General features: G+C 50.7%; 1 protein-coding gene across 1 annotated transcript; it reads left to right on the top strand.

The window, feature by feature from the left end:
• Nucleotides 1-750: 750 nt before the first annotated feature.
• On the top strand, nucleotides 751-20,142 carry Fbxo9 (F-box protein 9). The gene is made up of 13 exons (XM_042671946.1): nucleotides 751-985; nucleotides 5,205-5,288; nucleotides 7,686-7,844; nucleotides 8,587-8,644; nucleotides 10,708-10,807; nucleotides 12,297-12,427; nucleotides 13,440-13,554; nucleotides 13,909-14,027; nucleotides 14,226-14,316; nucleotides 15,337-15,432; nucleotides 15,713-15,806; nucleotides 17,096-17,247; nucleotides 19,602-20,142. The coding sequence occupies exons 1-13, from the start codon at nucleotides 983-985 to the stop codon at nucleotides 19,708-19,710; spliced, it is 1,311 nt and encodes a 436-aa protein (XP_042527880.1). The 5' UTR covers nucleotides 751-982; the 3' UTR covers nucleotides 19,711-20,142.
• The last annotated feature ends 5,529 nt before the right edge of the window (nucleotides 20,143-25,671 follow it).

Genomic DNA, 25,671 nt, shown 5'->3' with positions numbered 1-25,671 from the left:
CCCGGCGCAACGTGGAGCGGAGAACTACAAATCCCAGAGTGCCTCGCGGGCGCCGCCCCGGCAAAACCCGGGCTTCCATCCTCACAACCTCCCGTCCTCCCCCGTTGCACTCTGGGACTTGTAGTCAGGCTAGTCTCGCGAGGGTTGTTCTCTCACGCTCCCTCGGCCGCGCACGTGATCCCATCCTCTTCCCCGCTCTTAGCCCTCCGGTTTTATTCCAATGTTTGTAGCAGCGTGTGGCCTGACCCCACGTGGCGACAGTCCCTGGTGTACGTCTAGTTTGTCCTCTAGTTTCTCGCTCAGTCTAAAGGCCTTTTTGAGATGATGGCGTCTACCACCGGGCAGGACGCGCGCGTTGAGTCTGAAGCTCGGTGTCGCCTCACGTAGTAGATGCACACAGTAGGTCCCCGTCCGCGAGGCCGCTCCGAACCCACGCAGGTGACCAGCGAGGCCCCGCCTCCGGCCGCCGCGGTCGCTCCGCGCACGCCCAGTGCGTCGCGGGCGCCACTGCAGCCACCGCGCGCACGCCCCGTGCGTCGCGAGTCTCCTCGGCGGCCGCTCCGCGCACGCCCGGTGCGTCGCGGGCGCCACCGCAGCCACCGCGCGCACGCCCGGTGCGTCGCTCCTGTCCGCCGTGGCCGCGCCGCGCAGGCCCAGTGCGTCGCCCGTCTCCGCAGCGGCGTCGCGGGTCTCCAGCAGGCCGGCGCTCCAGCTCGCTCTGCCCCGGCCCGCGGCTCCCGCGCTTCCTCGCGCCTCCCGCCGCCCGTCCTGGCCGCCGCTCCCGCGCGCCCGGACCTGGCCCCGACCCCGCGAAGATGGCTGCCGTACGCCGGGCCCGCAGTTACTGCCGCTGCCTGGTGCGCTTCTCCGACCGAGAACTCTGCTAAGCCCGCCGCGGTAGACAGGCAGGAGTAGACACCGGACACGGCCGCTCCGCGGGCGGCGCCGGAGCCGGCCCCGGGCCGCAGCCCGCCCGGCCAGCATGGTAACCGGGGGCGGGGGCCCTGGGCGGGTGACGCGGGCGGCGGGTCCGGGGGGACGGGGGCTGAGGGGCGTCGGCCCTGCGCCCCGGGCCGCCCCGCTGGCCCCACGCGAGGCCGGGGTCCTCAGGACCGCGGAGGAAGCCTCCCCCTGGGGGCGCACCGAGGGTGCCGAGCGTGGGCTGCGTGCGCACCCGCGTTCGGGGAGCCCTGGCCGCCCGGACACTTGTTGCCCGCGCCCCAGAGAGAGAGGCCGAGCGAGGCCGGCCTCCAGGAGTTAGCCAGGCTCCTGCCCGCGGGCGCCCCGTCCTTGGCGGCCCGTCAGCCTCCGGCCGGGGCCCTGCCGGCCGCTGGAGGACCCTGGTGCCCTCACGGCCTCCACCGCCCCTTCTCGGCCATCCGGATGGCAGGACGAGCCAAGTCCGGAGCGGACCCTGGCGCCAGGGACCTGAATGTGCCTAAAGATCCCTGTCCGCGTTCTTACTTGTGCCGGGTAGAGAGGATCCATCCGTCACGCCACCGCGCACACCTCTCCCCCTCATGCTTTCTGCTAGAGGGTGCCTTTGTGCCAGTCCTGGGGCCTGAACTCAGGGCCTGGGCTGTGTCCCTTTAGATTTTTTACTCAAGGCCAGTGCATTTGAGCTACACCTCCTCTTCCTCCTTTGTGGTGGTGAATGGGAGGTAAGAGTCACATAGAGTTTCCCGTCCCGGCTGGCTTTGAACTGCAGCCCTCAGATCTCAGCCTCCAGCGTCCCAAGGATTTCAGGCATGGGCTGGTGCCCAGCCCCCTCCCCCATCTTTTTTTTTTTTTAATATAAAGTACATTGACAGAATGGTTTTATTTTATATAGCTAATCTAGAGGAAAGAAAAGGCACTGGTTGACTCTTCCAGACTTTCTGGAGTCATTTTCTGGTGAGGATTAAGTGCTTAACCTTTCCCTTTCCCTAATCCCACCGGTGAAACCAAAGTGACAGGAAGAAGACAGCTGCCTGAGGGAAAGGTGATACTCAGGTCAGGCTCAGTCATGGAAACCGCAAACCTCTGGCGCCCGTGGTGCTGAAGCTGGCTACACGCAGTCAACACCAGGTCTTGTTTTTGTGTCAGAATCAAGGTACTAGTAAACTAGAGCACTAGCTTAGCCAGGGAGGAAGGCATCTTGTTACAGATTTCCCATTTCCATCCTTGACCTTGAGGTCTGCAGTACATTCTGTTTACTCAGCCACACTTTTGAGCACCAAAGTGAGGAGGAAGGTTCCAAGTAGAGGGAACAGCTCAATCTGACTGCTCACCAGGAGTCGGGAGGCTAGATTACTATGAGAAAACCCTACAGTACTATCCTTTCCCACCTGTTGGGTTTGAAGTTTACAGTGAAAAGTCAGACTTAGTGAGAAGACAAGGGGACTTCTCAGTGGGAGGCAAACATGCCACGGACCTGCCTGTGTTCCTACCAGAAAAGCCCTGAGAGAACTGACTTACAAAGGAGGAGGCATATTCATGCTCAGGGTCCTAGAGGAGCCTCTCTGGGCTCTGACAAAACATTACATGATGGCTGGAGTGTGCGCCAGAACGGGCGGAAGAGGAGGGTACCACGGTCTACCCATAGGACCTGAGGACTTCCCGGAGCTCCACCACCTCCCAGGAGCACCAGCCTGGGGCCCATCCATTACCAAGTGGGAGCAGCTGCTGCTTTATTAATTTCCTCCCTGGTCCACCCTTTCTAGTGTGCCCAGCATTATGCCCTGCTGTAACTAGTGGAGTATTGCCGGCACCCCTCCTGTGGCCTGGCTGCCAGAGATAAGGCTGGCAGTGTTGCACTGTAATGCTGTGCAAGAAGACAGGTTAATCTCTTTTATCTATGGTTCTAGAAGCATTTCCACCCCCTGGAATGAGGCAATAGCTTCAAATTACCTTGTGAAACCCTACTGCCTTTGGAATGGATGAAGTTGGGTTTTATTGTTACCACTAGCTGAGCACCAAGGTCATTTCCCTGATTGCCCCATTTTTGTATAAAACTCATCACACCGAGCGCTGAGCAGGCTGTTTCCTAATCATGTATTAGCAAACGGAGGAACTGAGGCAAACTTCGGTCTCCGGGAGAGGCAGGAGTTGTGGAAGGATAAGTAGAGGGACTTGGAATCAGATCTTCGTTAGCCCACGGTCGCATTCAGTCATCCAGGCCAGCCTTATTCCACTGCAGAGCACTCCAGTGTGTTGAGATGGGATTTATAAAACCAATTAAACAAAGATGTCTTTTGATAAAAAGCACTCCCAGCTATAGTACTTTGACTAATGACTTTCCTATTGAAAAACAGAAGTCTTTCTGATAGAACATGTTCACTAGTGTGTCAGTTACATAAAAGAAGGGCCATCTTTCATGGTAATCATATAATCCACAAAATAAACATTGCTGAGCTCTATACCACTCAAATTAATTTCTCCAGCAGAGTTGTTCTCAGTTACCTTGGGAAGCATTTTAAACTGGAGCTTGGAAAAGTTGTTCATTTCACACTATTAAAAAAAATAAAGTAGCTGGGCACAGTGGCTCACACTTATAATCCCAGCTATTCAAGAGGCTGAGATCTGAGGATCACGATTCAAAGCCAGCCCAGGCAGAACAGTCCGTGAGACTCTTTATCTCCAATAAACCACCAGAAAACCAGAAGTGGCACTGTGGCTCAAAGTAGTAGAGTGCTAACCTTGAGCAAAAAAAGCTCAGGGACAATACGAATCAGTTTTGTCTGATAGGTGTCACTCAAGTTCCCTTTGAAGAAGATATCTACAAAGAAGCAACTTTGTGTCATTGGCATAAAACAATATAATAGTCTGCTTTGGAGTTTGTGGATACTAAATGTTGGAGTTCTCTCTTTTTCTTAGTTGGCCTGAGCTGATTGTGTTTGGAACGGCAGTAGCACTTGGCCAACTGCATTTCCTTCCTTCCCTCATCTAAAACACATCACCCACAAGGCAGTCTTGGGTTGCTAGAAACCTCTTATGAGAATCTAGTCAAGCCTGCTTGAGCCAGCCACAATTCACATGAAATAGAAGGATAAAGGGCATGTTAGTGACACCTCAGCAACACCTAAGCTCTACAGAGACGTCTCCAAGCTCATCAGAAGCTACAAGAAATGGGCGGGGCCAGGAGAAGATGAGAAAAGAATTGAGAAATTTCAACCAACTGCAGTAGTGAGCCTTATTTAAACCTTGATTCCACAGACTTAAATGTGTACATTTTACATCCTCAGAACTATGAATACTGAAAGTTCATATTTGATATTGAGGAGTTGTTGATAATTATTGAAAGTGAGCCATGGTTACTTGAGGATTAATTATTGTTGTCTTTACAGTTGAATAAATCTTCTCATAAAAAGTTAAAATAGGGCTGGGAAGGTGGCTTATTGGTAGAGTGCTTGCCTTGCATGCATGAGGCCCTGTGTTCCATTCCTCAGCACCACATAAGCAGAAAAAGTCAGAAGTGGCACTGTGGCTCAAGTAGTAGAGCACAAGCCTTGAGCTGAAGAGCTGAGGGACAGCACCCAGGCCCACAGTTCAGGCCCCACAACCGACAAAAAAAAAAGTTAAAATACATTTGGTTTTGCCAAACACTGATGGCTCATGCCTGTAATCTTAGCCATTCAGGAAGTGGAGATCTGAGGATTGTGGTTCAAAGCCAGTGCAGGCAGGAAAGCCAATGACACTCTTACCTCCAACTAACCACTAAAAGCCTGGAAGTGGATCTGTGGCTCAAGTGGTAGAGTTCTAGCCTTGAGTGAAAGAGCTCAGGGATGATACCCAGGCCCTGAGGTGAAGCCTCAAGATCAGCAAAAACAAAAAACTGAAAACTTCCACTTGGTTTTGTAGAACCAAGAAGGAAAACCAAAATGCTTGATTTTGTTTCGTTTTGTTTTTCTAAAAGAAAATAGTTTTCCATGGATTGTTGGAAGGAACCAGTATCACCCAGAACATGTGTCTTGTCCGGCCACTCGGGAAAGAAGGACTTGGATTACTTCATTTAGGACTAGTATAGTTTGGAGATTGTCAAAGGTTCACAGTGACGGAGCTCTCGTTTGAAGCACGGATGTACTTTCCAGACTCGATTCTTTTGCCCCCGCTCTGGTGGTTTGGTGGGCTCCACAGCCGAACTTGATGTTGAGGTAGAAGAAGTGAGGACCGATGAGGGAGGCTGGTGTTGACACATCATTCATGTTATTTTGGTCTTCCCTCAGGCAGAAGCTGAGGAGGATTGTCATTCTGATGATGTCAGAGCCGGGGACGGGGAAAACGAGAGTCCTGCTGAATCAGACCTGCAGGTACGTACCGTGATGTACCCAGTCCTCTCTCCCAGGCTGGACTCTGCGGAACTGGGCGGGGCAGGTGGTGGGCCACAGGTTCTTGTTTGTACTCAGTGTAACAGGATTTTCCGTGCTTTATAGCATACTTAAAATATGTGACAGATGGGCTGGGAAGGTGGCTCAGTGGTAGAGCGCTTGCCTTGCATGCATGAGGCCGTGGGTTCGATTCCTCAGCACCACATAAGCAAAAAGAAAAAAGCCGGAAGTGGCGCTGTGGCTCAAGTGGTAGAGCGCTAGCCTTGAGCTGAAGAGCTGAGGGACAGCACCCAGGCCCAGAGTTCAGGCCCCATGACCGGACCCAAAAAAAAAATATATATATATATATGTGACAGATTTCTTTAGTGAAAAGGTATCAGTAATTGTTGCTATGTAACTGTAGGTAAGAATTATTCAAAATAAGCCTTAACAGACTTAAGCTCATCACCTTTAAGAAAAACATTGGCACACCTGTTGCCACTTAAAAGTTTAAAGCCTCAGTATTACAAAAGGTATAACTCAAGCTAAAAGAAATAGAACAAGTTTACTATGTAGGCAGACCTGCTATCCTTAGGTAGAGCACTTGTAAATTAGAGGAACACAGGCTAGAAATATGGAAGTGGATGGCTAATGGAAAGAAGTATTAAATATTTGAAAGTATATAATTAGCTTCGTTAATAATTTAGTCAGTTTGGCGAATAATATCTCTTGCCATGGGGGGGCGGGCAGGAGGCAATCGTGAATGTCCACAGCTTTTCGGAAGGGCAGATGGGCTAAATACAAAGCAGATGTCCCAATCAGTTCTTCTCCAGGGTGGACCTAAGGAAGTGTAAAGTGTGCAGATAAGCCTGAGCACAGGTGTTTGTTGTACCATCATGTGCTTGCATAGAAAAGCATAAATGTAGCGGGGCGCCAGTGGCTCATGCCTGTAATCCTAGCTACTCAGGAGGCTGAGACCTGAGGATTACAGTTCAAAGCCAGCCCCGGCAAGAAAGTCCATGAGACTCTTATCTCCAATTAACCACCAGAAAACCAGAAGTGGTGCTGTGGCTCAAGTGGTAGAGTGCTCTCCTTGAGCTGAAGAGCTGAGGGACAGTGCCCAGGCCCAGAGTTCAGGCCCCACAACTGGACCCAAAAAAAAAACAAAAACAAAACCATAAAATCTGATGGTGTGTTAAGGAAGGGTGCCTTCATACAGCAAAATACACTGCAGCCACATAAAAGGATGAAGTGACTCTTTGTGCATTGAGATAGAAAAACTTCCCTGAATGAACTGATAGTAACTGATAGTAAGCTGACAAGCTTTTAGACTGTGTGTGTCCCGAAGTCAGAGATGAGCAAGTGCACGAGAGAAGTACATGTGGGAATCGAAGCAGTGTAAAGAATATGAGGAAAACCTGAGCTGGGTATTTTCTACCTTCAAAGAAAAGGAGACCGGGAGTCACTTGCACAGTGTAGCCTGGCCTTTAGGAGGGAGGCAGGTAGGGCTGCCTGGAGGAGGTTTATCCAGATGGACGAGGGGGGTGGGGTCTGGTGCGGTCTGCAGGGGTGCACTTTCCCAGCTGGCCTCTCCTTGGCCACTGGGTGGGGACTGGGATCGCCAGGTCCATTCCCAAAGGGCTGGGGCAGTTCTTCCCCACAGCCCGCCACATCATGGGTACCTTTGGGGTTTTGTTTGTTTGTTTTTACAGTTTTTAGAGCATGTGAAGCTTTTTCTGTAAAAATGTCTCTGGTACAGTATGGAATATTTATTTATGAGAAGGGTTTTGCTCTCATTGCTATCCATCAGATGATATTTACACACAGATTATTGGAAGCTCATAAGCTCAGTCCCTAAGTCATTTTCAATTCTAATTAAAACGTGGGTTTCCTACATTGGTAAGCTGTTGCCGTGGTACAGTTTTTAAGTTTTAAGCAGGTTTAAAAATTTAACAGGCCTGAGTTAAACCCAAGGCTTGCCTTGCTGGGCTGACACTTTACCACTTGGGCCACATTCCAGCCCTGTTTCTCACCAGTTAGTTTTGAGGATTTTGATTCCTGCGCAGGTGTGTATCTGAGATCAGTTCTTCCTGCTCCAGACTTCCCGTTGTTAGGATTAAAGACACTGGCACTGTGCCCTGCTGTGGGTTATGGGAGATCTCTGACTTTTTTGCCCAGACTAGCCTGCAACTATTATCCTCCTGATCTCAAGTAACGAAGATTACAGGAGTACGCTGGTGCTTGGCTTTGAAAATTACCATAAGACAATGTTTAGTGGGTATTTGTTGTGTGGTCTCAGAACAAAAAGAAGAGGCCCAGAAGTAGATACCAGGCATGTTCACAGATTGCCCCAGGCTAGCCCCCTTCCTGCTACATCCTAAAACACTTGTATCCTCCTAGGCGCAGCTGCAGATGTTCCGGGCTCAGTGGATGTTTGAGCTTGCCCCGGGAGTGGGGTCGAGTGGCTTGGAAGCTCAGCCTTGCAGAGCAGCAAGAGGCGCCCTGCTAAAAGCAGCGGCAGACACCAAAGGGAAACAAGAACTGGCAAAGGAAGAAAAGTTAAGTATTGAAGAGGTTCTAACAAGTTACGTTTTTAGCACATAGGAATGTTCACTGACGTAGCAAGGTCGTTATCTGTCATGCCTGAACACGTAAGAGCTTTTCCTCAGCCAGGAGTGGTAGGGCAGGCCCATAACCACAGCACTCAGGAGGCTGAGGCAGGAGGACTGGAAGTTCCAGGACAGATAGTGAGACAAAGCTGGTGCTCTACCACTTGAGCTATCTCTCCACTCCAGCTTTTTGGTGGTTAAATGGAAATGAGAGTCTCATGAGGTCTTTTCCTGCTCAGGCTGGCTTTTGAACCATGATCCTCAGATAGCCTCCTGAGTAGCTAGGATTATAGGTGTGAGCCCCCAGTGCCCAGCATTTGCACACTTTTTTTAAGTGTGCTAGGACAGTGCTTTGTTGTCTATGTGACCTGTGGACATTTTCTCCCAGCTGGTGGCCCGTTTGTTTGGCAGAGCAAAGCTCTAATGAGGTCAGCTCACTCCTCTCTCTTCTATGGGTATGGTAGTCGTAGGTCTCAAGGTTTTCCTTTAAACATTTTTAGGTTTTACGTCTTACCTTCAGTGCACGACCCCTGTGTTACCATTCAAGTGAGGGGTGGGCTGAGGTTTAGGTCACAGTGAGTCTTGTCTGGATAGTCAGCAGCCAGCGCCAGGTGTGGGAAAGGCTCTACTCTTTGTGCTCATTGTTAGTACAGATTTCCAGTTTATTTTCTTTTGTTCTTGTCCTTCCATAGGCGAGAGAACTCTTCCTGAAGGCAGTAGAGGAGGAACAAAACGGAGCCCTCTATGAAGGTAACCCTCTGGTGTGCGTAGGCCATCCGCCACCCCGACGGTGCCCGCTCTCTGTATTGGGACTTATTTAGGATAACTTCAGCCTCCATATTCTGAAATCGGTTTTTAAATAAAGATGAAAACGTGTACATGACTCATCTTCAGAAGATATTGATTTTTGTGCATTTTGTTTTAGTGTTAATAAAACTCATTTTAAAATGACTTCAGTTTAAATTCATTTTAAAATGACTGTGCTCCTTTCGTAGGAAGGAAACATTTTACCAAAGGAATGTACTTCACAGTTCTTTTTTTTCTTTCTTTTTTTTTTTTCTGGCTAGTACTGAAGCTTGAACTCAGGCCTTTGCACTCACTCAGCACGCTTGCTTGCAGCTGGTACTCTACTGCTTGAGCCGTGCCTTCAGCCCATCTTTTTCGACATGGAGAACCATGGACTTTTCTGCCCAGGCTGGCTCAAACCACAGTCTTCTTTATCAGCCTCCTGAATAGCTAGAATTAATAGGCATGAGCCACTGATACCCAGCTAATTGTCTCTCTTAATAACCCTAAGAAATGAAGACGGGTAGGGATATCGCTCAGTGATGGAGCACCTGCAGTGCCCTGGATTCAGTCTCTAATTCTGGGGGAAAAAGGAGAAAGAAGATGCTCACTTAACAGCTGTTAGATTGAACTCTTTTCCACATGAGGACTTTTTATATTAAAGATAATAACTGGGAGCTGGCAGGTGGCTCATACTTACAATCCTAGCTACTTCAGAGGCTGAGATTGGGAGGATCTCAGTTCAAGGCAAGCCTGAGCATACATGTGAGGCCCCCTCTGACCCCGTGGAGGAAGTGTAAATAGGGGCATGGAGATGCAAGCCCGCCTGGACAAAACGATAGCTTCCTGGCCAAGCAGCTCACCCCTGTCTATAATCCTAGCTACTCAGGAGCCTGAGAGACCTGAAGTTTGAAGCCAGGCAGGAGACATGGCTCAAATGGTAGAGTGTTAGCCAAGTTTAAATCCCAATGCCAGCAAAAAAAAAAAGGTTGGAGGTATGTCTCAAGTGGTAGAGTACCTGCTTAGCAAGTGCAAAGCCCTGAGCTCACATCCTATTACCATCATAAATAAAAAAAAGTAATAATTGGGCCATGAAAAACGCTTATTCTTGAATCATTGGAAAATAGGAAAAAGAAGTCATTTAAAAGGGTTCAATTGGTCAAGTTCTGACATAGTCTTCATTAGTGTGTAAGTATCTGAGCTCTACTTAATATATGGTAATTCATGTAGAATATTAGAATGTGGCAGAATATGTCATGCAAGTGGGAAAAGCTCTGGCCAGCTTTATAGCCCTGGGTTCCACAGTCTCTCTCTGTCCAGGGAAGTTATTGGATATTACAACTACAAGTCAGCTGACAAAAGAATTACATTTAAAGGTTTTTAGCTAAATAAGAGTAGCTTGGCATGGATGCCAGTGGCTCACCTGTAATTCTAGCTACTCGGGAGGCTGAGATCTGAAGATTGAGGTTTGAAGCCAGCCTGAACAGAAAAGTCCCTGTGAGACTCTTATCTCCAATTAATCACTCAAAAATCAGAAGCGGCACTGTGGCTTAAAGTGGTAGAGTGCTAGCCTTGAGCAAAAGAGCTCAGGAACAGTGCCCAGGTCCTGAGTTCAAGCCCCACAACCCCCCAAAAAGAAAAAAGTACCTTGGCTAAAGGAAATTGAATTTGAAGTATGAAATCCAAACTCTTTTATTATATTTTTTCCATTGGAAGGATCTAATTTTCTTCAACTCTGTCTAGAAAGAAAATTTACTTATAAGTGTTTTATTGTGGCTAAAACAATTGCATTTTTAGACTCAGAGCTAACCATTTTAGCTTTAAGAACTAATACAGTTCCTTTCTGAGCAGGAAGGTTTAGGAGATCAGTTTGTTCAGGGAACTACTGCAACATGTAAAAAAAAAATAGAGAGAATTTGGCTGTTTGTAAAGCAGGTTAGTGAATTCAAGTACATTTAAGGATACTCAGAGTAAAGTAAATGACAGAATGTTGCATGTAGCTGATACAGCTCCGTTTCTTCTTTTAGCCATCAAGTTCTACCGCAGGGCTATGCAGCTTGTGCCTGATATTGAGTTCAAGATTACGTACACGCGGTCTCCAGATGGCGACAGCGCTGGAAACACGCAGTGCGTATTCGCTGTGGAGGGAAGCGGTGCCGCGCCTGCCAAGCTGACCCCAGGGTGATAAGCGTGAAGCGACTCTTCCAGTGGTGTTATGTTGCCTTCGCCTTACGTTACAGAAATTGCTTAAAGAAATTTTGAGATTAACATATAGAAATTTGTATTTTAAAAAGAGAATGAAGTAGGTTTTGGTTGTTGTTGTTCTGTTTTTGTTTTTTTGGTGCCAGTCCTGGGGCTTGAACTCAGGGCCTGGGTGCTGTCCCTGACCTTTTTTGCCACAGCTCTACTTCTGGCATTTGCTGGTTACTTGGAAATTAAATTTTCTCATGGATTTGTCTGCCTGGGCTGGTCTTGAACCTCAGTTCTCATATCTGAGCCTCCTGAGTAGTTAAGATTATAGGCATGAGGTCACCAGCATCTGGCTCAAACTGCATGTATATTAACGTAAATCTGGAGGGAAAAAGGAATTGGGTACATCATAATAAACATGTAGTATAGCCAGTATTAATTGCTTATTTATGCTTTTCAGCTTATAGTGCTGTTCACTGAGTTAGAGGTAGCTGATAGTGCTGGTCACTGAGTTAGAGGTAGCTGATAGTGCTGGTACTGAGTTAGAGGTAACTGGTGGTGCTGGTACTGAGTTAGAGGTAGCTGATGATGCTAGTCACTGAGTTAGAGGTAACTGATGGTGTTGATCACTGAGTTAGAGGTAGCTGATAGTGCTAGTTACTGAGTTAGAGGTAACAGTTGGTCTGGTCTCTGAGAGAGGTAGCTGTGTGAGCAGTGGATCCCAGGGCTCTTTCAAAGCCTTCTTTAAACGGAGGTGGAGTTGTGTACACTCGGTTCTCAGCCAGTTTTCTAAGTCTATGCAGAAGATTGGGATGAACCATTAGATGCATTTGTTCCTGCCCCAGCCTCATTCAAATCCACATGCCCGCCAAGCTGAAGTGGAAAGCTAGCCTCATTTTTAGAACTCTGAACTGTTTGCATGCTTTGGTAGATGATTTTGGATCCTAAGTTCTTTTCAAATTAGATATTTTCCTCTTTAAAGAGACAGTAAGTGATAAGGCACATCTGCTAGAAAACCTCAGTAGGTATTTTAAGTAACTTCTGTATATTTTATTTTGTTTGATTAGAAAGAATTAGGACCACATACAGAATTTATTGATACAAGGATTCCAAATCACTTGAAGTCTATCCCTAACCTATAACATCTCTACACTAAAACTAGGTCTCAATACCTGAACCTAGAAAACTTAATTCTCTCTGGATAATAATTTCTAATGCTTTACTCTGAAAATTTCAGTTTAGAACCATTACTACACTTCTAAAAAGCAATATGAAAATTTGCTTTTAGATGACTTACCGAAGCAGATCTGAAAGTTCTATGCAAGTGTTTCTGGCTATATGTTTGTGGTTACAGGATTTAATTCCTTTCTCCCTCCCTCCCTCCTTCCCTCCCTCCCTCCCTTCCTCCCTCCCTCCCTCCCTCCAGCATGGAGGACAGTGACACCAGCAGCAAGATGGCAGACCTGCTGTCCTGCTTCGAGCAGCAGCTCACGTTTCAGGAATCTGTGCGCAAGCTGTGTCAGCCTGAGCTGGAGAGCAGCCAGACTCACATATCAGGTGTGGCCCCTGGCTGGTGAGCGGAGGTGCAGCTGTGTCTCAGTGCAGCGCTGGAGGGGCTGGCCCCGCTGCCAAGCGCTCTGCCATCAGTCCCGGTGTTGCATGAACGCTTAGAAACTCATGCACTGCTTTTTCATAGGCTAAAACATGGGCTTCAGTTGAGGGATTTTTTTCCCCCCAGAGGAGGACAATTTAAAATTTTCAAGGACATAAACATAACCTTTTCAGTGTTCATCTAATACAGTGTAACAAACAACCCCGTGTGAGTTGCATGCTTAGAATAGATGATGCCACACACTGACTTTGTTTTTTTGTGTTTTTTTGGGTCTGGTCGTGGGGCCTGAACTCTGGGCCTGGGTGCTGTCCCTCAGCTCTTCAGCTCAAGGCTAGCGCTCTACCACTTGGGCCACAGTGCCCACTTCCAGCTTTTTTTTTCTGCTTATGTGGTGCTGAGGAATTGAACCCAGGGCCTCAGGCATGCAGGGCAAGCGCTCTACCACTGAGCCACCTTCCCAGCCCCCATACACTGATTTTAATATGTCCCGCTGATGAGAGTCTTGTAAGGAAAAGTTACACTTCTATACAAGTAGCCTCAAATAGATTCTATACTGAGAACACCCCCGTGACCATGGCGTGACTGTTAGGTAGCTACGTAGACTCGTGCTTGAGGTTGGTGCAGTACTGGGACTGCGTGAGGTCTGGGTGGTACTCAGACTGCATGGGGTCTGGGCGGTACTGGGACTGCGTGAGGTCTGGGCGGTACTGGGACTGCGTGAGGTCTGGGTGGTACTCAGACTGCATGGGGTCTGGGCGGTACTGGGACTGCGTGAGGTCTGGGTGGTACTCAGACTGCATGGGGTCTGGGCGGTACTGGGACTGTGTGAGGTCTGGGCTGTACTGGGACTGCGTGAGGTCTGGGCGGTACTGGGACTGCGTGGGGTCTGCGCAGTACTGGGGCTGTGCATGTGAAGGTGCAGCACGGATAGGCGAGTCACGGAGATGTCTTGCACAGCACTGCCAATGGAGGTCCTGATGTACATCTTCCGGTGGGTGGTGTCCAGCGACTTGGACCTCAGGTCACTAGAGCAGCTGTCCTTGGTGTGCAGAGGATTCTACATCTGTGCCAGGTACTGACCTCAGTGTTTCTTCCTCTTGAAAAGAAGGCTGGTGCAAAGCCAGCCTATGCAGAAAAGTTTCAGAGACTTTTATCTCCAATGAAGCTGCAAAAATCTGAAAGTGGGAGTGTGGCTCAAATGGTAGAACACCAGCCTTAAGTGAAAAAAACTAAGGGAAAGTGCCCTGGCCCTGAGTGGAGGCCCCAGTACTGGCACAGAAAAGGGCAGAGCCTCTGCCTTGTCATTGAGTCTCTGCCCACACCTTGTACGTAGTACTGTTTGACTTAAAAAACCGCTGGTAGCAAACGGTGTATCTGCTCAGAGGGAGGTAGCTTGTATTTATTGCCATTGTGCTTTTTTACCTAGAGATCCTGAAATATGGCGCCTGGCCTGTTTGAAAGTGTGGGGCAGAAGCTGCATTAAACGTTTCCCCTACGCGTCCTGGAGAGAGATGTTTCTAGAGCGGCCTCGCGTCCGGTTTGATGGTAAGCCTGCTCAGAGCCTAGGGGAAGACTCTTCTGTGCTCATATGATCGATAGCGCATAGCTTACTCTTCCACAGCGGACCCAAGAAGCAGATCGAAAGGAAACCTCAATAAAAAATAAAGCTGAACATGGGTTACGTGCTGGTAACTTTCAGTTTTCTTACACTCCTTGAAAAAAAAAATCTTACTTTTTCCCTAGGTGTGTATATCAGCAAAACCACATACATCCGCCAGGGGGAGCAGTCTCTGGATGGTTTCTACCGAGCCTGGCACCAGGTGGAGTACTACAGGTATGTCTGGCATGAGCTGCCTCCAGGCCCGCTCTCCACGGTTAGCATGGTACTTATACTTTGTCCTGCCTCACTTTTGGTTTGTCCCCACACGGCCCCCCAAACCCAAAGGTGAGCCTCCACCGTGTCATTCTCTGCAGCCTCTGATTGCGGTGTGGAGCGCTCCCTGCCCCCCGCCCACATGCACTTAGGAATAGCTGCGTGTGCACACTGATGGCGCTCACTTGTGTGTGGCATTCACTAGCACTTCAGGCAAACACAAAAAAGCTGTATGTAGTGGATTTTCATTGAGTGAGGGAAGTTGAAAGTGCCACTTCCCTCTAAGGAAGATGAAATGCCTGCAGCTTCAAGGAGTTCACAAATACAGTGAATCTTTTTTTTTTTTTTTTGGGGGGGGGGGGGGTCCGGTTGTGGGGCCTAAATGCTGGGCCTGGGCGCTGTCCCTCAGCTCTTCAGCTCAAGGCTAGCGCTCTACCACTTGAGCCACAGCGCCACTTCCGGCTTTTTTCTTTTTGCTTATGTGGTGCTGAGGAATCGAACCCAGGGCCTCAGGCATGCAAGGCAAGCGCTCTACCACTGAGCCACCTTCCCAGGCCCACAAATACAGTGAATCTTGACTGCTGTTACCCTCTCATCATTCTGCCCCATCCCTCTCAAGCCGCTAAGGTTTTTTGTTTGTTGTGTTAGTCCTGGGGCCCGAACTCAGGGCCTGTGCTCTGTCCCTGAGCTCTTTTGCTTAAGGTAGCGATCTACCACTTGAACCACAGCTCCACTTCCAGCTTTTTTTGTGGTTAATTGGAGATAATAATCTGTTGGACTTTGCTTGCCTGGGCTGGCTTCAAACTACGATCCTCAGATCTCAGCCTCCTGTGTAGCTAGGATGACAGGTATGAGCCACAGGCTGAGCCTGTTTACTGCTGGCCCATCCGTTCCCCGACCCATGGTTACACGAGGGGCGGCTTCAGGTACTGGCCCCGGGGTGTGATTGGTACTCTGTGTGTTGTGCTCCCTCTTCTGCAGGTACATCAGGTTCTTTCCGGACGGCCAGGTGATGATGCTGACCACCCCCGAGGAGCCCCCGGCCATCGTGCCCCGGCTGAGAACCAGGAGTACCAGGTAGTGTTGCTGCAGCCTCTTTGCCAGGCCTCATTCTCCGTGAACACAGCCAGGGCTCCCGGCTTGCTCCGGATGGTTTCAGGACGCCGTGGCAGGGGCTGCAGGCAGACCTGGGAAGGCCTGTGCAGCCTCCAGCCTCTCTCTCCTGTAGGGCTGTGGAATCGAGGTTTATTCCATCCTAGCCGATTCTTTTCTGGGCAGTTGGTGGCTGTTGTCATAATTCATATTTGCCTTGAAGACATAAATACATGGCTAATCGGTTTAAAATGTTATTTTTCAGGACTGATGCTATTCTGCTGGGTCATTATCGTTTGTCACAAGACACAGACAATCAGACCAAAGTATTTGCTGTGATAACTAAGAAGAAAGAAGAAGTGAGTGCCTGACTGGAGCGCCTCCCGCCTTGCTTCCCGTCCCCTGTGCTGTCAGCTAGAGCTCTCAGAGCACTGTGCGTTCCTGACACCATTACGTAGGGACATGCAGGTGTCTCTGAAGACAGCTGGAAAGTTTGTTTTTGTTTTGTTGGTGGTGTGTACATGTGCGTGCATGCCAGTACTCAGGGCTTGAACTCAGGGCCTGAGCACTGTCCCTTAGCCTTTTCGCGAAGGCTAGCACTCTACCTCTTGAGCCACAGCTCCACATCTGTCTTTTTGGTGGTTAACGGGAAATGAGAGTCTCACAGACATTCCTGCTCAGGTTGTCTTTGAATTGCATTCCTCACATCTCAGTGTCCCAAGTAGCTAGGATTACAGCGTGAGCATGGGAGCTTCTGTTGGAGTGCATATTGATTTTCTTTGGGTGGTTTTCCTGTGGTGGTTCGGGCTTTTGCGTGTGGCGCGGCGGTGCAGGGGCTCTTGCAGTACCAGGCAGCGTTGTGCTTCACACGTTCCTTTCCCACTGTCTGTGACACGGAGGCTGCTGCGCAGGTGTGCCTGTGCACCCCACCCCACCCCACCAGCTCCTCCCAGAGTGGGCCTCCTTCCCCGTGGAGAATAAGCTTACCTACTGGAAGTAATCCTCTCCTTGTTCTTTCGAAAGGAAAACAAAGCCCAGCAGATGTGATTGCTGGAATGACTGTATCGTTGCGTTCCTCTGTGTTCTTGTAACAGATGGAAGCCCTAGCGTTCACAGAGCTTGTGCGTGGTGCGTTTCTTCTGTCCTGTTGAGTCGAGCTGCCCCGGCGCAGGTGTGAGGAGCGGGGCAGTGCACTGTCCTCGGCACTCGTTGGGCATGGAACCCTTTTAGCATCATGTGCCAGTGTGGTTAGGGCATGGCTCTGTCTGTGAGTCCTGTCAGCTTGGGGCCTCCCGTTCACTTCTCTGCCTCCCGCTTGTAAAATCCTGGGGAGGCCAGCTCCTTTCTGAGGGACAAAGGTTGTTGCTTTGTGATCATGATCCTGGCTTTCTTGAGGTCAAAAGTGTCCGGGAAGCCAGGTGTCCCTGGCTCACTCCTATCATCAGAGCCACTTGGGAGGTGGAGATGAAGAGGATCAAGGTTCAAGGCCAGCCCAGGCAGGAAAGTTGGGAGACCCCTTTCCATTAGCACGTGTCGATCTTCCTAGACTGTGAGACTGTGACTGGGGACCAGGCAGGAACGGTGTCCCTCGCACATTTGCACAGACGTGAAGTGCCGTCTGGTAACGGCCCACCCTTGTCTGCCACAGAAACCACTGGACTACAAGTACAGATACTTCCGCCGAGTTCCCGTACAGGAAGCAGACCACAGCTTTCATGTGGGGCTGCAGTTGTGTTCCAGCGGCCACCAGAGGTTCAACAAGCTTGTCTGGATCCATCATTCCTGTCACATGACATACAGGTGGGTGGGCATGGCGCTAGGGGCAGGCTAGCCCACGGGTTCTGCGGGGTTGGATTCCTCCAGGTCAGTGTTACAAACCCAAGCCACGAGGCGGCACTGCTGCCGGGGAGGACAGCCCATGTGGGAGGAGGTGGGGCGCCAGCGTCCGCCCATGGCATCGGCGTGGCAGGATGGTGGTGTCCCCGCATGGGCCTTCAGCCGGCTCAGCACCGAGCGTAGCGTGCCCGCCTGCTCGGGCCCCTGGTGGTTCCAGGCCATTTTTCTCTGCATTTGCTTTGTCTTTAGGGCTTGTATGCGATTACAGTAAACCCTAGTTAGAAAAATCAGGTGCTAAAAACCAGGAGCTCGTGTACTCCAAAGTCAGATCCGCCCGGTGATTCCCGTGTGGAGCCCTTTGCTGTACAGTGAGGAGGAGCCCGAGAGAACGAGTGGTTAGAACGGGAGTTGGGAGATGGCGCGCGCGCGCACGGCATTAAAGCTGGCGGGTGCGCCGCCCAGGCTGTCTGCTCACTTTGATTCCAAGTCCCAAGTGTTAGGAAAGAGGAAGCAGACGAAAGGGGAGGAGGCAGAGCCCCGCCCGCCGGTGAGGTCAGGACTCAGTTCTGCTCCGGAGGGATTCCCAGTACTACCCAGCCGAGTTGGAGGGGTGAGGAATGGGCGGGGGGGGGGTGGTGGGGGTTCCGGAGGGATTCCCAGTACTACCCAGCCGAGTTGGAGGGGTGAGGAATGGGCGGGGGGGGGGGTGGTGGGGGTTCCGGAGGGATTCCCAGTACTACCCAGCCGAGTTGGAGGGGTGAGGAATGGGCGGGGGGGGGGGGGTTCCGGAGGGATTCCCAGTACTACCCAGCCGAGTTGGAGGGGTGAGGAATGGGCGGGGGGGGGGGGGGGCTCCGGAGGGATTCCCAGTACTACCCAGCCGAGTTGGAGGGGTGAGGAATGGGCGGGGGGGGGGGGCTCCGGAGGGATTCCCAGTACTACCCAGCCGAGTTGGAGGGGTGAGGAATGGGCGGGGGGGGGGGGGGTTCCGGAGGGATTCCCAGTACTACCCAGCCGAGTTGGAGGGGTGAGGAATGGGGGGGGGGGGTGGGGGTTCCGGAGGGATTCCCAGTACTACCCAGCCGAGTTGGAGGGGTGAGGAATGGGGGGGGCGGGGGGGGAGGGGATTGGATTTAAACAGAGCGGAGCCTGGGACTGCTCTGTTTGGGATTTATGATGTCCTTCTGCGCTTTCCAACAAGGCCAGGGTGGACTTTTGCTGAGAAGAGCTCAAGGGTAGGGATTCTGGTAAATTCCAGAGAGGAGATTTTCAGGCGGGTCCCGGGGGAGGGTGGTCGGTGGACCAGGAGGGCAGCACTGCGTTAGGAGAACACAGCAGATTCCTGCTGCCAAGAAGTATCAGTCAGCCCCAAACCGTCCTTCCACCAGCACCACCATTTCTGCTAGCGGGCTTCTCCACGTATCCAGAGGCCTGAAGCCAGTGCAGACACTCGCCTGTCCACCTCGCTCCTTTTTGTCTTTCTCCGTAATCCCTCCCTTCCTCCCTCCTTCCCCCTCTCTCTCTCCCCTCTCTCTCCCTCTCTGTCCCTCCCCCCTTTTTTTCAAGAAAGAAACATTTAAGTGGAGCCACGCTCTGGACAGTGGCTTTTGGCTCAGGCCTGGCGGCCTGGGAAACTCGGCTCAACTGTGGGTTTAGTAGGTGCTTGTGTAGCTGCCGATGTCGGGTTGAGCTGTCACAGTGTTTTAGCAGTCCTCGTCTCGGGGTGGAGAGGGCGGAAGGGCTGTGGCAGCGCTGGTGCCCGCCCGCCCTGCACAGCAGTCACGCACACACTCAGTTCTAAGAACACAGCGCATGGGGAAGCACCTCTTAATTCAAACCTTAAATTGCTTATTACCTTTGACTTAGACACCTTAGGAGTATGTTTAAAGGGCATAATTTTTAAGGCATATTAATTGCCAAATATCAGAGAGAACCTAAATCTCCAAAAGGAGCATTATTAAATTATTGTGCAGGCAGACCACGTAACGTTATACAGCCATAGCAAATGGTTTCTGAAGAATAGAGAAAATACCAGAATATCACATGAAAAGGAAGCAAGCTTGCCAAAAGTGTACGGTCTCGATGTAGAGGTTGGGGTACTTGGGAAAAGCCAAGAAGCCAGGTGGGCGTGCGCCGGGGCTGGCCTGGCGGGGGGGGGGGGGGGGGGGGCGGTATTCGGAGCGGCTGTTCCTTATACTTTGCCACAGTTGTTAAATGTTTCAGAATGCGCCACGTTACGTCGCATTCCCTCTGCCCTGCACGCGCCGGAGCTCAGAGCCTGCAGCTTGAGTTGCAGTTTCCTTGTCCTCTCTGTCCAGAGCCACCGGGGAGACGGCAGTGAGTGCTTTTGAGATCGACAAGATGTACACGCCGCTGTTCTTCGCCAGAGTGAGGAGCTACACGGCCCTTTCGGAGCGGCCGCTGTGAGCCCCGCGCAGCGCTCCCCGCGCGGCGGCATGAGCAGGGCGCAGAAGAGCACCTCAGTTACAAACGTACATATATATAGAATCGAAACTTATTTTAAATTGTTGGAATTCCTTTAAGAAGAGTATAAATTATTTTTTTTATTTAAGGGGATTGTTGATTCTTGGGATGTTGTGTTTTAAAATGTAAGTTTAAGCACATTTATGTTGCAAAATACCTTCATACAAGGCAAAAATCATGTCATTTTCCAAGCAGATTCGTGGGTAGATTTCTGTCGCGCAAGTCACCGCCCGATCACCCCAGTACTTTCCTGCATGGGGGCTCCTGCGCTAGTGCTCTTCCCGCATGACTTAGTGTCTCTGCACTAAAGCTCACAATGCGAAAACCTGTCTGGGTTTGTTTGAAGCTGTTTAACCAATAAAGATTTAAAAATGATGTTCCTTTCAAAGAAACCAGTGTGGGCGATTGCTTATATTTCAGCAGCTTGGGGACGGCCAGCAGTGGCTCAAAAGCTCTGCCTCGGTCCATCACTGGCCTCCGTAGAACCAGCCAGAGCGTAGCTAGGTGCCGCGGGCAGACGTGGGAGGGGAAACAGCCCTCAGCCCTCCAAGAACGGTCCCGGTCACCCTCGGTAAAAGCTCACCTCTCTCTCAGGTGGCTTGAGGATCACATAAAACACCTGCACACAGTGAAAAATACAACTGGGGCTTGGCTCCAGTGTTAGAGCAGCAGCCTGGCACGTGCAAGGCCCTCGGTGTATAGAATAAACCCCATAAGTTGGCTCTTTAGCTCAAGGCTAGTGCTCTACCACTTGAGCCACAGCACCACTTTTGGTTTTTTCGTGGTTAGTAAGAATCTTGTGGACTTTCCTGCCCAGGCTGGCTTTGAACTGTGATCCTCAGATCTCAGCCTCCTGAGTAGCTAGGATGACAGGCGTGAGCCACCAGTGCTTGACTATGTACATCACTTGTGAGTAGATTTAATGGCTTCATGGTCCAATTGTAAGCTTTTAGACATTTTGGTTTTCTGCATTTCTGGAGAGAATGGAACTGTGCCTCAGTCTTCAAATAGGCCTTCACTGCCCTGGAATTATTTCCAAGGAAAATGACTGAATCAAAGGGTAAATGTTACATATATGGTTTTCATATCTACAGTTTGTTTCTCTTGGCTGTGGAGATGCATAAAGGGTTTCAGTGTTGTTACTCAGGCTCGCTCACCATCACACTCATTCCTCCCACTTTAAATAATGCAGACTTCACTCGTACTTTTCCTGTGTGCGTGTCTGCCTGCCTCCCACTGGAGGCAGCACCGTGGAGCCCGGGGCACCTTGGGCAGAGGGGCTTCCCGTGACACGTCACGCGTGCGTCCATTACGCCTTAGACTCACCCTCTTGTTCCCTTCCACGTCCCCGCCTGCTTTGCGATCGGCAACTTCCTCTGTGGACACGGTAAAGCCTGGTGAACTCCGCGCTGCTGGAGGGCGGATGGCAAAGAGCTGGAACCCACCTCGCCCAACAGAGTCTGCCCTGTCCTTTCACACGTGGTGATTCCCACTCTTAGGGGAGACCTCTCCCTCCTGCCTTCTCTGCATCTCACGGCGGCCGCGCTCTTGCTGGGGGTCAGAGCCTGAGGAAGCCGGAGCCGTGTGGTGGGCCCCTCCCTGCCACAGCAATTGCAGTCCTCAGTTTGGTGGCAACAAGGCGGGCACAAGGAGAAACGAGGAGGCCCTGGCCACACAGGCCAGGCTCTGGGGGCTGGAGCACGTGACCGAAACGCCTGTGTCCCAGCAGCGGGAGGCGGTAGCAGCTGTGCACCACTTATGGGGGAGGAAGGGGAAAACGGGATGCTCTCCACGCCATTCGCCAGGACACCGCTGATGAGCCACACAGCAGCATCGCAGGATTCATGAGCGAGGTTACGAGGTTTCACAACCCTCAGACAGCCCAACACCACGACCCCACCCACCTCCTGCCAAAGGCGAGACACGGCGTGAACACAGACCCCAGCCCGGCTGTCCTCAGAGCCCAAGTTGGCAGCCTTCCATCCCTCAGGCTGGAAAGAGGCCTGCCTGGCTGCACCAGCCCACCACGGCGACTCCACCCACACCCGCCACCCACAAGTCCTGACCATCTTCCCGCGGTCACCAGGAGACTTGAGCTCATAAATGGAGGGGGGGGGGGGCATGGAGGGCATTTTAAATGCAGGTAGAATAAAACTCAGGAAGAAGAAATACAATGCACCACGAAATAGAGACTACAAAAGGAAAACTGGAAGACGCCCCTCCGAGAAGCCAACTTCGCCTTTTATTTCAAAGGTCGAAGTTGGCCATTCCCTGAAAAAGTCATTCATGGCTAACTCCTGCGTGTGGTGAGGAAGCCCGGGCTGAGCAGCGAGACCCTGTCACCTCCAAGACTGGTCAAAGTACTTCTATATGTGGTTCAAAGAAGTGAAGCAAAACATGTTTTGCCACTAGGTGGCACTCTTGTCCTAGGCTGTCTTTGTTCTTTCCAGTCAGCTCTAGGATCTGTGAAGTGTGTGTGTGCATGTGTATGTGTTCATGTGTGCATGTGGGTGGATGTGTTCATTCATGTATATGCATGTATATATTAATGTGTGAATATGTATGTGTGCGTGTGTGTGAATGCATGCGTGTTCACGTGTGTGTTCGTATGTGTGTCCATGTGTGTGTGCATGTATAGCGAGTTGTTCTTCACATTTCCAAGAGAACAGCAACACCTTCATCTTTGACTGACTTTCAACATTGCAAAAGAACAGAATCTAAACCAAGTGGAATAGAGTAGACTCTAAACTGGAGTACACACGAAAGGAAAGTCACCCTGGTTTCTTGACAGGCTTTAAGTCCTGTCATGTTGAACTCAACAACTTCCCAAGAAATCCACTTTCTCCATCAATTAATCTCGCCACTTGGCCTTGGCTGTTTGAGGAAACTGAATATTCTGCTTTGAAATGAATAGGAAGAGGGCGGTGGGTTGAGCCTTTGGGGGTGGGGGAGCTGGGCGGGAGCCAGAGGGAAGCCATCCTGTCCCTGTTTGATGATGGTCAACCTTGGAACTGCCTAGCTTCCCTTCCTGTGGTTTTTTGCTAGGCTCAGCGATGGTGGGTGGCTACAAATCCACCCAGAGCAGCCACTTACCTGGGACTGGGTCCTGGTACCTGGAGATGGAGAGACCTTGGGCAGACGGCTCCATTTATTGAGGTCCAACTCGGCGATCATCAGGCCGCCAGTAAAACTGGACTCGGCACCTGTGAATGTGTTTTTAAGTTTGACCTTTAGCTCTAAGGATGTTTCCTCATCCCCCAGACCCACGCTCGCATCTCTGAAGCCCCTCAGTGCTGCTTTCCCATCTTCTTGGTTTCTGGAGGGTTCTTTGCACCATGTCCATGATGGGCTGGGTCCCCGTGGATTCCTGATCTAGAGCGTCATTCCAAAGTGGGCAGGATCATGACAGCTGAATAGAGACCCCCTCCTACCCTCTCTCCCCCCCAGAACAAAAGCATTCTGTCTAGAGCTGTATTTTGAGGTGAAGTGGTTGTAGGAAAACAATGGAAATCAACAAGAAGGAAACTGGATGCATGTAAGATTCAGAGAGGCTAGGATCCGCATAGCAAGAGAAATGCCATACTCCCCATGCACACACACACACCGCCACCCAGGCCCTGCAGGCGTGAGGATGAAAGAGTTCTGGAAACCCCGACAGGGCAGACAACTGGCAAGACCAGAAAGTTTCACAATCCTCCCAGGCTGCAGCTCCCTGCGGTAATAATGCCCTGAAGTCTGCATAGCAGCCTGGCTTTAGAAGGATGATCGTGGGTCTCCAAGCCCCTAGGGGCCTGACAGCGGCTGTCTTGGGATGTCTGGAGGTCAGACCCTCTGCCCATTCTCATCTATGGGGCTCCACAGCCATCCCACTGGATGGGCTTGTGAATGGACTCATTATTACTATTACTAGTAAGGTGTACAAAGAGGTTGGAAGCCCACGTCAGGCTATGAGTACAATGCTTCTTGACCAGAGTCCCTGCCTTCCTTCTCCTCAATTTTTCTCCCGCTCACCCTTACTCTCAAGTTGCGTGAATGTAATGACTGTTTGCTCACGTTCCTCCCTCCATTTGCGTTCGCCTCCCCTTAGCCCCCCCAAAACATGTTTCCACTTTCCGGTATTCATTTTGATCAACAGCTTATCTGTTGTTCAGAGGAGTTCCACCTTTGGCCCCTCCCCTAAGTACCATCCCTGTCAGCTTGTGTGGGTGTATATCCTTACAGCCGTGTAGATGTTCTCATACTTAAATCTAACTTACGCATAGGGAGAAAACATGGGTCATTTGCTTCCTTGAGCCTGGCTTCTAGGTCCATCTATTTCCTCGCAAGCGACAGCATGTGATTCTCCTTGAGGGGAATTCCATCGCACACACCTGACCCACCTCTGTCCTCAGGCCTCTGGGCTGTGGCGTGACAGAGGGCTCTTAACCCAATGTGCCCCCCTGTTCCCGCCCCCCCATGACCCAGACCTCACGAGCCCCTCCCACCGCACAAAGCTCCGCCCTTGCGTGGATTGGATGCCCTCGGCCGGTGGAGAGCCGACCTCTGTCTCTCATTTTGTATGTGGATCAAAGGCCGTGGCCTAAGACCTGAAACTGAACCACCAGCCATAACCAGAGGGGAAATACTTCCATGTGCCAGAACAGGCAGGCTGTGTCTTGGTGTGTGTGGCTGTGTTTTCTGATACATGTTTTCCTCATTCCTTCCATTGTGCCCACCGCAGGCTACATCCAAGTTTACGGTCTCTGACGGGGGTTTTCAGGGGAGGGGCTTTATTGCCCTTTTCTTCTGCTCTTAGTTCCCTGCCCACCAGAGGGAAGGGTACGTCCTTGTGTTTCCACACCCTCGCAGAACACGTCAGGAGCACCTTTGTTGATACAGTCAGTGTAAATCCATGTGTGACTGTGGTGTATCATTCCCCTCCCTGGGTCTGTAGGACTTACTGTGGGGTCCGTGTGCGCCCCAGGGCCGCGGGGCTGGAGTTTGGGGTGGCTGTTACTGTGGTAGGCACAGAAGACGTGGCCGTGTGGTTTGCCTTGCTGTTCTGTGATTGCAAGCCGGGTCACACGTGCGGACAAGACGTGGAAAGGCTCCCGAGGGGAGGTTCAAAAGACATCAAAGACGAACTTGTGTGAGTCCTAAATACACCCCAACATAGAGAGCCTCGAATTATTTCCAAGCTCCAGGGAAGATTGCAATAAAATTTCATGAAAATGAAAAAAGGAGGTGTCTACACACCGGAACTAAGCCCAGAATTCACTTCGTGCCGCACCTCCAGCTCGGTACCGGATATATATATATATATATATATATTGTCGGTCGTGAGGCCTGAACTCTGGGTCTGGGCGCTGTCGCTCAACTCTTCAACTCAAGGCTAGCGCTCTACCACTTGAACCACAGCGCCACTTCCGGCTTTTTCTGTTTATGTGGTGCTGAGGAATGGAACCCAGGGCCTCAGGCATGCAAGGCAAGCGCTCTACCACTGAGCCACAATCCCAGCCCCTGTGCCAAATATTTTTAAGCTAGGGTCTCCCTCTCTTCTTGGGCCATCCTGGACTGTGGTCCTCTTATTTTATTTCCCATATAGTTGGTTCTATGGTGTTTGAACTTCTACTCTCAAAAACTATTAACTAAACATCCTTATAAAGTTAATTTTTTTTCTTTTTCTGGCTATCTTCTGGAAACTTCTTGTTGCATTCAAGAAAGTTCACTGCGGGGGAGGGGGGAGACTGGGAAGGGAGCTGAAGGGTAAACAAAGGAGGAGGCTGCAATGCTTGGTAAGAAATGTATCCTGCCCATGTAATTGTAACCCCTCTGTACAGTATGTTCTCAAATAAAATAAAATAAAATTTAAAAAAAAAAAAAGTTTCACTGAGCACCAATTAATAAACTCACCCTGGTGATAGT

This window comes from Dipodomys spectabilis, unplaced genomic scaffold (genome assembly GCF_019054845.1).
Source record: "Dipodomys spectabilis isolate Male_0828 unplaced genomic scaffold, ASM1905484v1 ptg000669l, whole genome shotgun sequence".
NCBI lineage: Eukaryota > Metazoa > Chordata > Mammalia > Rodentia > Heteromyidae > Dipodomys > Dipodomys spectabilis.
The sequence above is the reverse complement of the archived record's forward strand: the minus strand, read 5'-3'. Positions and strand labels throughout refer to the sequence as shown.